Source organism: Punica granatum, chromosome 3, assembly GCF_007655135.1.
Source record: "Punica granatum isolate Tunisia-2019 chromosome 3, ASM765513v2, whole genome shotgun sequence".
In the NCBI taxonomy this organism is placed as follows: Eukaryota; Viridiplantae; Streptophyta; class Magnoliopsida; order Myrtales; family Lythraceae; genus Punica; species Punica granatum.
This window is the reverse complement of record NC_045129.1, coordinates 15,087,355-15,103,023: the sequence shown is the minus strand read 5'-3', so window position 1 is coordinate 15,103,023 and position 15,669 is coordinate 15,087,355. Positions and strand designations below refer to the sequence as shown.

The window sequence follows — 15,669 nt, the reverse complement described above, 5'->3', positions numbered from 1 at the left end:
GAAACGGTCTCAGGAGTACAACTCACTGCCTTTGGCTGTGAAATTACGATATTTAAGGCGAATTCCATCGTTTAGGGCCTCTAACGGGCATTTTATGTTATTAGGACGTTTTTGCAATTTTAGGAAAAATTTATGCCTTTCGTGTAATTTAGATGTTTTAATTCCTATTTAAGTTTTGTAAAACCCTAGAGTTAAAGACAGTTATTTTCGAATTATCAGTAAAGTTTTGGAATTACCGTGCTCTTTTGCCCAATCTCGGATTTGATTCGAGTTTGATGCCTATTCATTGGTATTCGTAAAATCAACACGTGATAGAAGACTGTCTTTTGGTATTCTTGCGTAAATCAACAGATTGCAATTAATCCGCTGTGTCAGATATCCATTTGTCTTTTTTTATATTTTGTTATTGATGAGCATAAGTACATATATCGTGCATAAAGTTTTTTCTCCTATATGACCATATATAAAATAATAAAGTTAATAGATCGTAGTCTTTTTCATGGAAATTATATATGTGATCAACAATTTTGCATTGTATTATTAAAGCATTTATATTTCACTTTTTATAATAATTATATCGTGATTTTTAGGAAACATATTTGTTCCTTTATATAATAAAATATCTCGAATGATTAATTATATATTATAATCAATGATATACTAACAAATTGAACTAATTTAAGAATAGTTCAATAACTATTTTGTAACTAGCTGTATTAATTAATATGCATGACATATCTATTTGATTGTTTATTTATTAGGTATACTTTTTTATAGATACTACGACAAATTGACTATACGTTTTTTTAGATTTAATATATTTTATTACATCCTTATTTCAAATATTTTAAGTTTATATTACCATAATTTCGTAGAATAACTATAACAGTATCTTATACTATTATTTAATCGAAAATTCAATTTTGTGACTACCTCCTTATTTTTAGTACATGGTTAAAATGTCAAAAGTATCTTTTGTTCTTAGTTTATATATGATATGATTTAAAATAAAAGAGATGAATTGAAGAACAATATTGTCTGCTTAATATAATTTTCTCCTCTTTATTTTCTCCCACGTGTCAATCTCTCATTATTTTGCTATTTCCTTTGTCAACCTCAAAATTTCACATTCTATCATATTATTTTAAACGATAAAAATTTAAAATTTAAATATAGTAATTAAAAATTTTCAATAGTAACTAAAAATTTTCCAATATTAGTGCTTATTAGACTAATTTCAAATACTATACTGCAAATTTTGCTACTAATTCCCTCATTTGTGTTGCATATTTATTAAATCATTAACATTATGTAGATACAATACATATATTAAATGCCGGTATACAAACTTCATTTTGAATTTCTTTTTGAAATTATGTCATGTTATATCCTTACTTTCATTTATGCTTTTTTTTTGTGATCCTAATTTCATAAAATTAGTCATGTGATACAGTTTTTTTAGAAATGTTATGTATAGGTAAGTAATTATTTTATTTATTTGATAGTTAATATAATACAATGATATATTAATGATATCTTGCACTGATATATAAATGTCATTTTACACATTTTTTGAAATAGTTCTAGCACATAAGTAAAGAAGATTTGGTGCATTTTAATGATGTGAATTAATAGAGATGCTGAAATAGTAAATTAATTTAAATATATAGATAAACACATGATATAACTAATTACACAGTTCCAAAAGTATAATAAGGAATTATTATACATAGAAGTTATATACGTATTATAATTAGAATGAAAATAGAATAAATACTATAGTTAATATTGGTGATTTAAAGGATAATAATAAATAATTTTCAAAGTTTATAAATGATATGAAGTTTTATTTTTTATCCAATTACAACACTTCACTAAATAAAAATTCAAAACTTTGTGAACCAACTTACTTAAAAAATTACCACTATATAATGAAATAGAAATTGAAAAAATAAAATAACATTTTCATTGGGATTGAAGTATTAGTTATTCTTAATAATTATTTTCAAATAGTTTTATGTTTTATACATATAAAAGTTAATACAGTGATGAAAAAACAAAAATAAGAAAGATCAAAATGATTAAGTTAAGATATTGCTCTGAAAATATTGTTAGATATAGTAATAAAAAATAAAACCATTCAACTAATTGAAGTATAAATTACATAAAAAAATATAGGGTAAATTACAAAAAAAACCCAAATTTTGTAAAATGTCTCAATTTTGTCCTAAATTTTGTTTTGTAACAGAAAAAACCATAAATTTTCTAAAATGTCTCAAAAATGACCTCCGTTATAACTTCCGTCAATTTTTGCCTACGTGTGACCTACGTGGACTGTTAAAGGGACCTACTATCAGCAGCAAAAATTGACGGAAGTTATAACGGATGTCATTTTTGAGACATTTTAGAAAACTTATGGTTTTTTTTGTTACAAAACAAAATTTAGGACAAAACTGAGATTTTTTACAAAATTTGGGTTTTTTTTGTAATTTGCCCAAAAATATAATGTGATTACTTAAGAAATAAATCAACTAAATTAAAATCTATATAGAACTAAAATAATGAGATTATAATTATAATTTAAAGTATTATATTAGATTAAAAAAAAAGATTGAGAATTCATTCAGAAGTGTGGTAGGAGGTTGAATAGATGTTTTTTTTCTTTATTTTTTAAGCGCAAACAGTCTCTATATACAATATATAAAAGTAAAGACGAAATTTAGGCACGTTCATGTAGGAAAAGCTGGTCTCTTATTACATGACCTTTCGAATCCCTACAAATAAAGATCTGATAAGTGTCTCATCATTATGTTGCCATTTCGTTAATAGAAGTTGAAAAGATGTCCACTCATTGAAAGATATATGTTAGACATATATGATGGATGAATTTTTTCAGTATGAACCCTAGCATCCGGAAGCTCAATTGGACGCCGACTAATCCAGTTACATCAGGTTGGAGAACTCATAGGTAAAGCTCTCCCAATGTGGATTTTCTATATTCGCGAGGAAAACAACCTACTTTCATAGTTATTCCAAAACTATTTAAGAAGACAAAAATCATCAAAATAAAAAGAAAATGCCTAAAGAAAGAAATAATAAAAAGTGTGAAGAACTAGTTCACGCATATACATGGACCTTTCATCTACTTTGGATAAAAGGGGTGGAAGAACTTGGAGTTGCCACCACTATTCTAGGTCTTAAAATATAAGGTCGGTTAGGTCGCTTATGTTGCTAGGATTTGAACTTATTCCGTAGATTGATTTTTGGAACCGAAGATCGGATTCGAGGGTTCTATTACAATCGAACAGCTCGCAAGTCGGTCGGTTGTCCTATATAGGTATTCATTTGCCTAAGGAGTTTGCTAATTTTAAAGCTTGTCAAATCATTTATCATTTAACACAACTAAAACTCTTGTATATCATTTAATATTAGTGGCGATTACGGTTGGATTTCCTACCCTCAACCACTCATCCACCTTTTTTTAAAGTATATATCGTTCTTTCGGTGTTTACCGCTTAATAGTCTACTTGGTCCGGCTACTCTAGTTTTGAGCAAGGTCGACCTACTAAGGAATAAACATATGATCCCCAATTGTAAATTTTTCTAATTACAAGACTCACAATTGATACCTTTTCTAAGGATAACAAGCGCCTACTCACCTAAAAATATCTACGTTGATGAAAATCCTATTTCTATTCATCACCAATTAGGTAACCTCTCTAAATTTATGATTTTTTTGTGTATATCACTTGATATTAGGAAGTCCACTAGATTTGATTAATCTCAAATCGAGCAATATCGACCCACGAAGGGATAAACTTTTTCTCATTGTGAATATTCTATAATCACAAGACTTATAACCGAGGCCTTATTTAAGGATAACAGTCGTCGACTCACTTAAAACCGACCTTGGTTGATAAAAAGCTAATTTTAATTTATCACCAATTTTAAGTAGCCTCTTTTAATTTGTGACATGAGAATTGGCCTTGTGCACAATATGCTTTTAATAAATATCGAACCTATTTAATGAAAGTTCATCCACCTAAAATTATGAGACCACTTAAGGCCTATTATATTGTGGTCATAATACTCTAGTTAGAAATAGTGAAAATTCAAATTACGATTATCGGAGAGAAATGTAAACTTTTATACCATATTAGAATCATACTTGCATATGGAGCCAGCAAGTCGTATCGAATATCATTGGTCAATCAAGAATTGTTAGGCTTCTAAAGCAAAGCTAATCCTAATGAGTGGTGGATTTAAGGTAGACTAGGATAATAATTTATTGAAAGACAGAAATGCCCCGGCCCTACTTTGAGTTTATGAAAATTGCAATTGAAAGAGGTGAAGGAAGAAGAAGGGTGGTGAGGCCCACCCCTCCGGCGAGGTCATTAGTGAACTCAGGGTTGCCGACGATCTCGCCTTGAGCTATGGGTCGATGTTGGACCCTTATAATCCCTAGATTCATCGCTCACTCTTTTCAGAGGAAAAAGCCGGTTGGGATTGTGATGGCTCGGCGCTATCCACCACAAACTTAATCAAGGTCGTCGGTGATCAAATGTAACTTAAGAAAATGTTGTCTTTGAAAAGGCCGCGAATTCGGGTTGGTGTTTTTTTCCGTGAATTTTAAAAGAGCAAAAAAAATTTGGTAAATAAATGAGAAAAATTTGTGTTATTATATATTATTTATTAATTATAACTCAAGAAAAGATTAAACCAATAAGGAGTGGCAATATATGTCATATCGTGTTTAAACATGTCGTGTCTAAATGAGTTTGTGTCAAAAAGTTTTAAACCCGAACACGATACTTTTAATAAACGTCTGAGATTTTCAAACATGAACACGACACATTTAATTACGGATTGATACGGATACGACACGTCTAACCCGTTTAACTAAGCGTGTCTAAATGTGTATGTATATTTACCTATACGATATGACACTATTATTTTTAGGTACATATTATACCTATATGACATGACACTATTAACTTTAGCTACACATTACTACACGATTGATATGATAAAAATACCATAAACGGGTAATTTATATAAACAAATTTAGATGATTTTATTGTATTTTCTTCTATAAATTGATACAATTTGTGAAACAAATTTATTAATAAAATAACACATAATATGAACTGGTCTAACTGTATCTAAACAGATTACAAAGGTTGAACCCGTTTAAACACGTTTATTTATCGTGTCTAAACGGATTTGACCCATTTAGACACGAAATACATTTAGTAGTAACCAAAACCCGCTTCATTTCGTATCTTATTCATGTCATGTTATCCCGTCGTGTCAAATACGGTGGTCCCTAAAACCAATTTCGTTTTATTATTATTATCTTGTTTCTTTTTTTTTTTTTCCTTTGGGAGACAACTCGTGTTCTCATAAAAGACCAGAGAGCAGCTGAAGAACGAAACGGAATCCCAGCCGCGGCGGCTCTCGTCTGTCCTGCACGCGCTCGGGAAAACCCCCTCTTTGTTCAACTCTTCCAATCTTCTCTCTCCTCTTTTTTTTTTTTTCCCCATTTTCTTTCCTCTCAGACACCAAAAAGAGGGAAAAAAAAAGAAAGTAAAAAAAAGAGAGAAAAATCAATGGAAAACATCACTTCGTCTTCACATCACAATAGGGTTGCAGCAGATAAACGCCACCACTCTCTTTCTGTCTCTCTCTTTCTCTTCTTCTTCCCTCTGCTCCGAAGGGTTAACCGATAAACCCTAACTCTTTACCTCGTCCAACTCCATTCACGCTCTCCACTCTCTCTGCCTCTCTGCAGCAATGGGTGCTTCTCTGCCTCCCAAAGAGGCCAACCTCTTCAAGCTCATCGTCGTAAGCTATTCGATTCCTTCTCTCTACTTTCTCTCACTCTTGGTTTCCGCAGCAAATGCATGCTTTTTGGAGGAGCTCGATATGTACTTCGCAGCGATCAAGTTGCCATGAGTTTTTTCAGCTACTGCTTGCTGAGCCGAGCTCTGAAACCCTTGATTTCTGGCTAATTCTTGTCTCCATGTTCGATTGCCTGGGAAGAAAGTGAATGATTTTCTTCTGCCTTCTAAGTTGAACCAAATTGTGGAGCCCGGGTGGTTTGAAATGCCCGTGGGAGTATTGAGTTTTCCGAGGATGTTGATGACTTGAGTCATTGCTTTTATGCGGATTTGGCCTGAAATCTACATAGTGAAAAATGTCCAATAGAAGTGTGAGGAGCTCAGACTTACAGTTGAGAATGGCTTGGAGGCAGGAAAAATGATCTTTTGCATCATTCTTATTTCCTTGAGCATGAAATGAATGATATTGAGCTCGACCAAGGGGTTGTTTCAGCTTCTACTGTGATTACTTGTCTCAGATAAATGCAGCTTACCGATTCAGCTGCTATATTGCCCATTCGTATAGCCTGTATCTGGGCAATATTTTCTGTGGTTGCTAAGGCTTTTAATATAATTTTGTCTTTTGAGTCTAGATAATCTTCATTGAGTAATCGCACTGCTTCCCCCCCTTATTTTTTTTCTTCCTGAAAGCAACGCCTCATAAATAAATGTTTCAAATGCTGCAGAAATCATATGAAACTAAACAATATAAAAAGGGACTGAAGGCAGCGGATGCCATATTGAAGAAGTTTCCGGACCATGGAGGTAATTTACACTTCAGGAAATTTGCTATCTTGTGGAGTCCATGATTCTGGTCATGCTTGCATTATATATTTACATTGACATCGTTTCCTTTTTATAGACTTAAACCTTTCACCTGACATTTTTCTATTTATTTATATTGTCTGTCTACCCCTTCTCCAGAAACCTTATCGATGAAAGGGTTGACTCTGAACTGCATGGACCGAAAATCTGAAGCATATGAACTCGTCCGGCAGGGACTAAAGGTTGGAATCTGTTTTCGTTCTTCTTGCATAAATGTTCTTCATGGTTACTTTGATTCCTGACAACTTTTCTTTTTGCAGAATGACCTCAAAAGTCATGTTTGCTGGCACGTATATGGTCTTCTCTACCGTTCAGACAGAGAATACAGAGAAGCCATTAAATGCTACAGAAATGCATTGAGAATAGATCCAGACAATATTGAAATCTTACGAGACCTCTCGCTCTTACAGGTGTCCCTGTACTGTTCTTCTGTATAGTTTCTGAATGTCCTGTATGTTGAAGAGTTTCTCATGGTGAAATTTTTTTGCTTCATATGGATAGGTAGAGTTGAGTTTTGCTTTTTATGTCTGCGAGATGTATTTAATAATAGGAATTTGGCACATGTTAGATTCAACAAATACCAGATGGCCACCGTTCTAGACTTTAGCATGGAGTTGCAGACCTGAGCTGAAGCAGGTTGACTTGTCTGGCAATATGTAGTTCTAAAAATTTTCTAGATTGAAATTAGTGGAGAATGAGCAACTACTGGTGTGGCTTCAAAGAGAATGATGATTTAATATTTTTTGTAAAAGAGGAAGATGATCCTTCTATCTATTCTTTGGCTCTCTTATAAAGAGGAAGAGTTGATCTTCCAGTTGCATTCAGAACCTTGAAGGCAGTGCTAGTGGACGCGCTGCCTTTTATTTTGTTAGGGTTCACATGATGTACTTTCTGTTACTAGAACAATTAATTTCACTGGACTTGGATTATATTCCTCATCGATTATTATAATGTAAACATGCTTAGCTCATCAACAAAAGCCTTTGAAAAGTGACATAACTTGTATGATCGTAAGTAGTTTTCCTTTTGCTATACTAAGCAAATTTTAACTCTCATTCTACAGGCACAAATGCGAGACTTGACAGGTTTTGTTGAAACAAGGCAGCAGCTTCTCACTCTGAAACCCAATCATCGCATGAATTGGATAGGCTTTGCAGTTTCCCATCATTTAAACACCAAGTATGGTCCTTATCTGTTTTTATATGAGTCAGGTGTAATGCAAGGATATTTTCCTTATTTGGTGGCTGAGTGAAATAATCTTTATCTAATTCAATATTTTTCTTTGTTAATTCACTAGCCCCTCAAAGGCAATTGATATTCTTGAAGCATATGAAGGGACCCTTGAAGAAGATTATCCGCCGGAAAATGAGCGATGTGAACATGGGGAGATGCTACTCTATAAGGTAAGATCTGGTCTATGTGGCCGTTATAGTTGGATAATTCAATGTCTAGTTTTTTTTTTTTCTCCATTCATGTACATCTCATGTCACGCAGCCCATGAACATCAGGATGCTGTTTTAGATGATGATTTCCAGCTAAACTCTTATATATAACACATTAAAGAATCTTTTTGTTGGGGGTAGTGTTATCAACTTATTCAAGTATATTAAGCAACTTATGTAGAAGATTATGCAGTCTTCTATAATGGGTGAGATAGTCTGACTTGCGGTCCCCCTTTTTTTTGTTCTGGATTTTTTTGACTATGGCTTCAACATATTACATTGTGCAGGTTTCATTGATGGAGGAATGTGGCTATATTGACAGAGCTCTTGAAGAATTGAACAAAAAAGAATCTAAAATTGTGAGTCAGCAATCCATTACATGGTCGCATGAGCGAGTTGCATAGTAAGTTCTTGAATTAAATGCAGTGAAGCTTATGTTATCAGTTCTTCATTATTTCTTTCTAGGTTGATAAATTGGCATACAAAGAACAAGAGGTTTCTCTCTTGGTAAAGTTGGGTCATCTGGAAGAAGGGGCCAAGTTGTACAGGGCATTGCTTTCTATGAATCCAGATAATTACGGGTAACTCTTTTATGTTAATTCTTTACATGTGTAATGCGAGTCTGCTATAGAATATGGTTTATTAATACCAAATAGGATAAACTTGTCTACTGCATTGGAATTAGCCAACTCGAGAGACTTATCATGTGCAGAATTCTTAATCTGTTTTGGGTACTTGTCAACATGTCAACTGTACTATCTCTGTATCTATATTATAGTAGGTGCTTAACGTGTCATTGACAAATAAGACTTATATCGGTGCTTTTGTTTGGATGGTTGTTTCAGGCATTGTTGAATAATTTCCTTTTTCTTGCTTTTAGATACTATGAGGGCCTGCAAAAGTGTGCTGGGCTATATCGGGACAGTGGTGAGTACTCATCTGATGAAATTGATCAGCTGAGCTCCCTGTACAAATCTCTTTCAGAGCAGTACAGTTGGTCTTCTGCTGTCAAGGTTAGATTGCTTTTCTCCTTAGATATTTGTCCATGAATTGGAGAATTGCGTGGCTTGGCATGGATGACCTCAGTTTTCATCAATTTAAATACTTTCCACTTGTCACTGTTCCATGTTGTGCGCCTCTGAATGTATCTTGTCAATGTCAGGCACTCAACATTATGTCGGGTGGGTCACTTTTTATCTCCTTTGGGCTTTATCAATTCCATATATTTTGTTCCACATTGTCACTTTTCCATGTTGTGCGGCCCTGAATGTATCTTGTTAATGTTGTGTTGGGTGGGTCACTTTTTATCTTCTTTGGTTTTATCAATTCCATATATTTTTGTTTTCAAAGATGCAGGAATATCATATTTTGAACCTTGTTCTAATTATACTCACCAACCTTGCAGAGAATACCACTAGATTTTCTACAAGGTGACAAATTTCGAGAAGCAGCGGATAACTACATCAGGCCTCTTTTAACTAAGGTTTTTGAATTTTCTCTTATCTTACTTGAACGGTTGTGCCTTATATCAATTGACAATATAATGATATCTTTGTGTTTTCAGGGAGTTCCTTCATTGTTCTCTGATCTCTCTCCGTTGTATGATCACCCTGGAAAGGTTATTATTATTATCGCTAGTCAATTTATAAATCTGTCTGCAAGTTTCTTGAATTTTGTTAATTTGGTGCTATAATCCAAAGGGGTTCTTATGGTTAAAATTTCTTATTTGGTGCTCTCGTGCAGGCAGACATCTTGCAGCAACTTTTTCTTGAGTTGGAGCATTCAGTAAGGACGACTGGTGGATATCCGGGAAGGTAATGCCTTGATTTTTAGGACGATTTGCTATTTTGGTGGATAATAAACATGAAGAAAATCGATAACGTCACTCTCTGCTGATAATTTTCTACATTGCATGTTGATACCTTTAGAAGTACAAAGACAGGTTGACCTCTTGATTCGGTGTCAATAGTTTCCTATTCGTCTGGACTTTGTGTTCTCGGCAGTGCAACTTGTCTGCTATTATATAGTTACTGAGCTCGTGTGCTTGTGGTGTTTTTTCTGGTTACTCGTTGGCCTTCTCCCACTCGATTTTACGTACTGATTCACCTTGTTTTCATGTCCATTTGCTTTCCATCATCATGGATGCAGGGGAGAGAAAGAGCCACCTTCGACTCTCATGTGGATTTTGTTTTTGTTAGCGCAGGTTAGATGTCCTATCTTTCTCAAACAGATTCTGTCTTTGGTCATTTTGGCGCTTTATATCTTTTCCTGTTAATTTGATGGATCTCTTGTTTGATGCAGCATTATGACAGACGTGGTCAGCATGATGTTGCTCTGTCAAAAATTGATGAGGCTATAGAGCACACTCCAACTGTGATTGATTTATACTCAGTGAAGGTCTGTGCGCATCACTTTATTGCTTTAGATATAAAATAATGTGGTAGAACTTAACCTGTTGATTTGAATCATAAATTGGCCCTTTTCATTTTGTTCCTGAGGCATGCTTCTTTTCCAAGATACTGTAGCTTTCCTACGAGAAGTATGTGATTGTTCCTCTTTCCCCCATTGTGTCTAAAGAGAACAAGTAGTTCTGAATGTCAGCGGAATCTGTTCTAGATTATTAGTGAATAGTTGGTTTAGGCAAGATAATGCAAATGCGTATCTGGGTTGGTAAGTATTTGCTGGCTGTATACCTGAGGTCCAATTTATATTCACGTTTTGTTGTTTGTTAGTGCCTATGTATCCGCTTACATTTTTTTTTTTTGGCTGTTATATCTCCTTGTTAATTGTTGGGCTCTTAATGAATTAAATTCTCCCCCAATACCAATTTCATATCCCTATTTTATGCGTATGATTCCATCAATTGTTATTAGCGCCATTCAATTACTCTACTTTTGTGTGAGATCAGAGTCGGATATTGAAGCATGTGGGAGATTTAGCAGCTGCAGCTGCCTTGGCAGATGAAGCCAGATGTATGGATCTTGCTGACCGCTACATCAATAGTGAATGCGTCAAGCGTATGCTACAAGCTGATCAGGTTCTAAAGCATTGTGTCCATGTTTCTTTCCAAGCCCTTGTTCATCATGGATGCTTTCAATGCAAACCTTTGCTATCCTCAGTCAGTCTTGTGACACTTTTTTTTTGGGATATGAATAGGTGACTTTGGCCGAGAAGACAGCTGTCTTATTCACAAAGGATGGTGATCAGCACAACAATCTCCATGATATGCAGTGCATGTGGTATGTCTCTCTGTTATGCATGGAAGTGTCACATTCTTAATATACAGTTTTAGCCTCGTGATAGTAAGAAGTGCATTTGAAGGTATGAACTTGCATCTGGCGAGAGTTATTTCCGCCAAGGTGATCTTGGGCGTGCTTTGAAGAAATTTTTAGCTGTGGAGAAGCACTATGCTGACATCACGGAGGACCAGTTTGACTTCCATTCGTACTGCTTGAGAAAAATGACCCTACGTGCCTATGTAGAAATGCTGAAATTTCAGGACCGCTTGCATGCTCACCCTTATTTCCATAAAGCAGCTGCAGGAGCTATCAGGTTCATACCTTGATTCATAATATGGCTTTGGATATGGCTCATTATTAAATATAAATACATCAATGGTTTACCTGCTTTTGATCTCTGCTCTCTCATTGTGGTTTAATATTCGTTGGTTTAATTGATTTTATGCATATTCTACCTCATAATAAGTGAACTTTTATAGTAGCCGTTTCAATCTAAAATAAAATTGGATCAAAATTCTTTCATTTTACAAACACGTTCTGCATAACAAAGATTGCGGCTACTTTACTCAAATATAGTGTGTTTCGTGTCTGCTGACTGACTGTCAATAAGAGATTTTGCATGTCCTGATAGTACTTTATTTGGATATTGCTGGAATGCTTGTATGAGCTGTGGAGCAGTCTTAGTCTACCTTCGACTAAGATTGCTTATAGTAGTTTGGTATATGCCATAAAGCTCAAAACTTTAATCCTTGTAGACTCCTTTGTCAAAATTATTTTTATTACATAATAGCATTTGAGATGCGCATCTTTGTGAGCTTCAGTTCTTACAATAGCATTTTGAGGTACAGATGCTATATTAGGCTTTTTGATTCACCCCCGAAGTCAGCAGCTGAAGAAGATGACGAAACCTCAAAGCTGCTTCCATCTCAGAAAAAGAAACTCAGGCAAAAGCAGAGAAAGGCAGAAGCCCGGGCTAAGAAAGTAATATAGTTTAACCGAGTGATCCTTTGATTCGTATCTTGATTGTTCTTGTCCTCATGAGCTAAATATTGTAGGAAGCAGAAGTTAAAAATGAAGATTCCACTGCCAGTGGTGTCTCAAAATCTGGGAAAAAGAATGTCAAGCCTGTTGATCCAGATCCCCACGGGGAGAAGTTGGTGCAGGTTGATTCAGGGCCTCGATTTCTTTGATGGTCCAGATTATCATTTTAACAGAGCAATCTTGAGTTTTATGTCAATTTACAGCTTGGATTTATGTAACACTGGTGGATCTTTATGTTCTTTAGGTTGAGGATCCCCTATCCGAAGCAACGAAATACTTGAAGCTGCTTCAGAAGAATTCCCCTGATTCTTTGGAAACACACTTGCTTGCCTTTGAAGTGAATATGAGAAAGCGGAAGATTTTACTTGCTTTTCAGGTACTTGTCAAGGATGATTGTGAACTTTAGTAATCTTTTTCCTCTCCTTTTGTATGTTTTCTGTTTGTTGTAGTAAATAAAGTTGAAGCAACTGCTGTATGACCGAGATATTTTTTGTTTGTTATGTTAGATTTTACTACTTACAGGTTGTAATTAGGATATCTCTTTTCAATTCAAAACTTAATCTCGTCTTAAGAGGAATGCAGTGGTGTAACTGATGATAATAGTATGACCAATTGCTTCTTTTTCGTTTTAGGCTGTGAAGCAACTTTTGAGATTGGATGCAGAAAGTCCTGATACACATCGCTGCCTGGTATACTCTCTGTTCCCTTTGTCTCACTCTTTTGATAGTGATAATCGTTCTGTTCAAAACCGGATGGTTGAGAACCCTTGAAGATTGGGTCTCTGTCTTATTGTGTCAATAGCAGAAGGGTTTCCTGATAATTTGAAGACTATGCTTTCTGGATGGCTATGTATAGGTTGCCTTTTTCATGTTTCTTCCAATTCTAAATTCCTCCCCCCCCCAAACAAAAAAACCCCAAAGTCCCCTTTATCTTTCCCATTAATTTTCACTTTCCTGTTTCCCTTTGCTTGAGATTTCATATCATATCTTCATGGAAGACTCACTCTCTTTACAGACCACGAGCACCACTTTTCAGCCTTTTACTTATGTATTTCTTTTAATCTATCTTTCTAATACTTTATACCATAAATCATCTCAGTTCTGTCTCTTTGGATGTAAGGTTAATAATACTTGAACAAAGAATTCGATGATTTGTTTTCCCCATATGAATTCTGTTTGCTCTTATTCTGCCTATACGATTTGGCAACACTTCTAGTCCAGCTCTTTTTTCCACAATTTTCGGCAGTTTACTACCTTATCCTAGTTTTTAGAAGTTCCCGTGTAAAAAGATAGATCTGCAATTCCTAATTCAACCGGTTGAACCTTCTGGATTGGTCCATCTCTGAAAATATTTATGGGTGATTAGGTTTTTCTCTTGTAAACCTTATTTCTATTAAGAATGCATCCCATTTGCAAAGAAGAAAATGTAGAGTACCAAATATTCCATGCTTGAGGTACTGACCGTTAGCTTGGTTAACTGTAGATCAAATTTTTCCATGGGGTGAGTTCCATGGTTTCCCCTGTCACTGACTCTGAGAAACTTATATGGACTGTCCTGGAAGAAGAGCGCCCAACAATCAGGTAGCAACTAATGTCTCTCGTTTTAATTTACATTGTATCTATTGGTTTTGAGGTGTAAATTAAAGGCTAACATTCCCTGTGTTAATCTTCTTGCTAGTCAATTGCACGGGAAGTCTTTGATGGAGGCCAACGATTCTTTCCTCGAGAAACATAAAGGTCAGTCAATCTTCTTGTTTATAAAATTAAATCAGACTCAGGGTCATTTCAACTATTGATGCATCAACCTCGCAGCTTAGCTTCTTTTATTTGTTCCCTGCAGATTCCTTGCTGCATAGAGCTGCAGCTGCAGAAATGCTTTATGTATTGGAACCCAACAGCAAGTCTCGAGCTATCAAAATAATTGAAGATTCAACCAACAAGTTGTCTCAAACGTAATGACTCTTCATGATACCACTTTGCCTCATAGCTCTCTCTTATAGCTACCATCTTCTAGAAGTATATATTCATAGATATTGTTCTTTTACTAGAAACGGAGCTCTTGGGGCAGTCATGGAATGGAAGCTCAGAGACTGCATTGCCGTTCACAAACTCCTTGAATCTGTGCTCGTTGATCACGATGTCGCATCAAGTAAGTGAACTAAAAATCACCGACTTCACAGTTTTCGTCATGGGATAGTGTATAATATGGAATTTCCGACACTGAAATGAAAATTTCCTTTGTAGGATGGAAGGTCCATTGTGCCAAATATTTCCCCTACTCAGCATATTTTGAAGGGAGCCACAGTTCTGCATCTCCCAGTTCTGCTTACAATCAGATCCGCAAGAATCCAGAAAATGGAGGAATGGACCACCTAGCCGGTGGTGCAAGTGTGGATTTTGCTGCGCCAAATGGAAAACTTGAATCTTTTAAAGATCTCACCATTTCCCAATGATAGGGTAAAAATGCTTTCTTCCTCCAAGTGAAATGTAAAGTCCCATACTTGCCACCACGTCCAGGTCTTCTAAGATCACAGCAAATCGAACTATGGCCTAAGATCTCATCGGGAAGAGAGGAAATGTCCCATACTTTGGAAGAGTAGTCTCACTTTATGGAGCTTTCTGTGGGATACCTCGTGTTTGAGCTTATCACGTCCAATTCTGAGGAAGCATTGCCTTCTGCAATTGTGTATAAGTTGCTTTGATTTCGTCCTAGAGACTGTATCCTACACCTGCTTCACTTTCGTGTGAGATCATTATGGTGGGAAACTTCATGGGATATTCTCGCCAAATTGGAACTATGTTGTTTCGCGAGGTTTATGATATTTTCTTACTAGATCCTTTGGGTTGGGTGGGGGGAAGAGCAGCAGAAATTTTTGAGAAGCGTTGGGTTCTACACATTTGGTTAGGAGGCAAGACAGTAGAGGACAGAGAAAGGCTTGCAGAGTCTTTTGTTCCTGTCATGTTGTACGTTTTCTTTTTCTTCTTGGTTCACTATTTAATTAACCTCATTAATTTTTCTTGTATAAACGGGGGTTCTCGTCTTGTGAAAAATTTTGCCATGGAAAAATACTTAAGAACCAAAGAATTCTGACGGTTTGATGTGATTTGTGGGATGTTGACTGACTCTGGTTTCCAATCTCTTTTTCTTTGTTCTTGTTAGATGTGTTTGCGTGGTACGTTGCAATCTTAGGTGCACGAACAATGAAAACGGCTCACATGGCCGAGATGAATTCAAATGTGCTTG

At 35.4% G+C, this 15,669-nt stretch overlaps 1 protein-coding gene across 1 annotated transcript; it reads left to right on the top strand.

Moving 5' to 3' along the window:
• Positions 1–5,629: 5,629 nt before the first annotated feature.
• LOC116200210 (N-terminal acetyltransferase A complex auxiliary subunit NAA15) lies at positions 5,630–15,538 on the top strand. The gene is made up of 26 exons (XM_031530996.1): positions 5,630–5,844; positions 6,566–6,644; positions 6,804–6,886; positions 6,965–7,114; positions 7,768–7,883; positions 8,002–8,107; positions 8,434–8,505; positions 8,612–8,727; positions 9,027–9,159; positions 9,552–9,629; positions 9,711–9,764; positions 9,890–9,960; positions 10,295–10,349; positions 10,448–10,543; positions 11,055–11,183; positions 11,303–11,385; positions 11,468–11,698; positions 12,234–12,366; positions 12,441–12,548; positions 12,671–12,802; positions 13,059–13,115; positions 13,909–14,006; positions 14,104–14,162; positions 14,266–14,377; positions 14,474–14,574; positions 14,670–15,538. Exons 1-26 carry the CDS (start codon positions 5,794–5,796, stop codon positions 14,876–14,878), a joined length of 2,712 nt encoding a protein of 903 aa, XP_031386856.1. The 5' UTR covers positions 5,630–5,793; the 3' UTR covers positions 14,879–15,538.
• Positions 15,539–15,669: the final 131 nt, after the last annotated feature.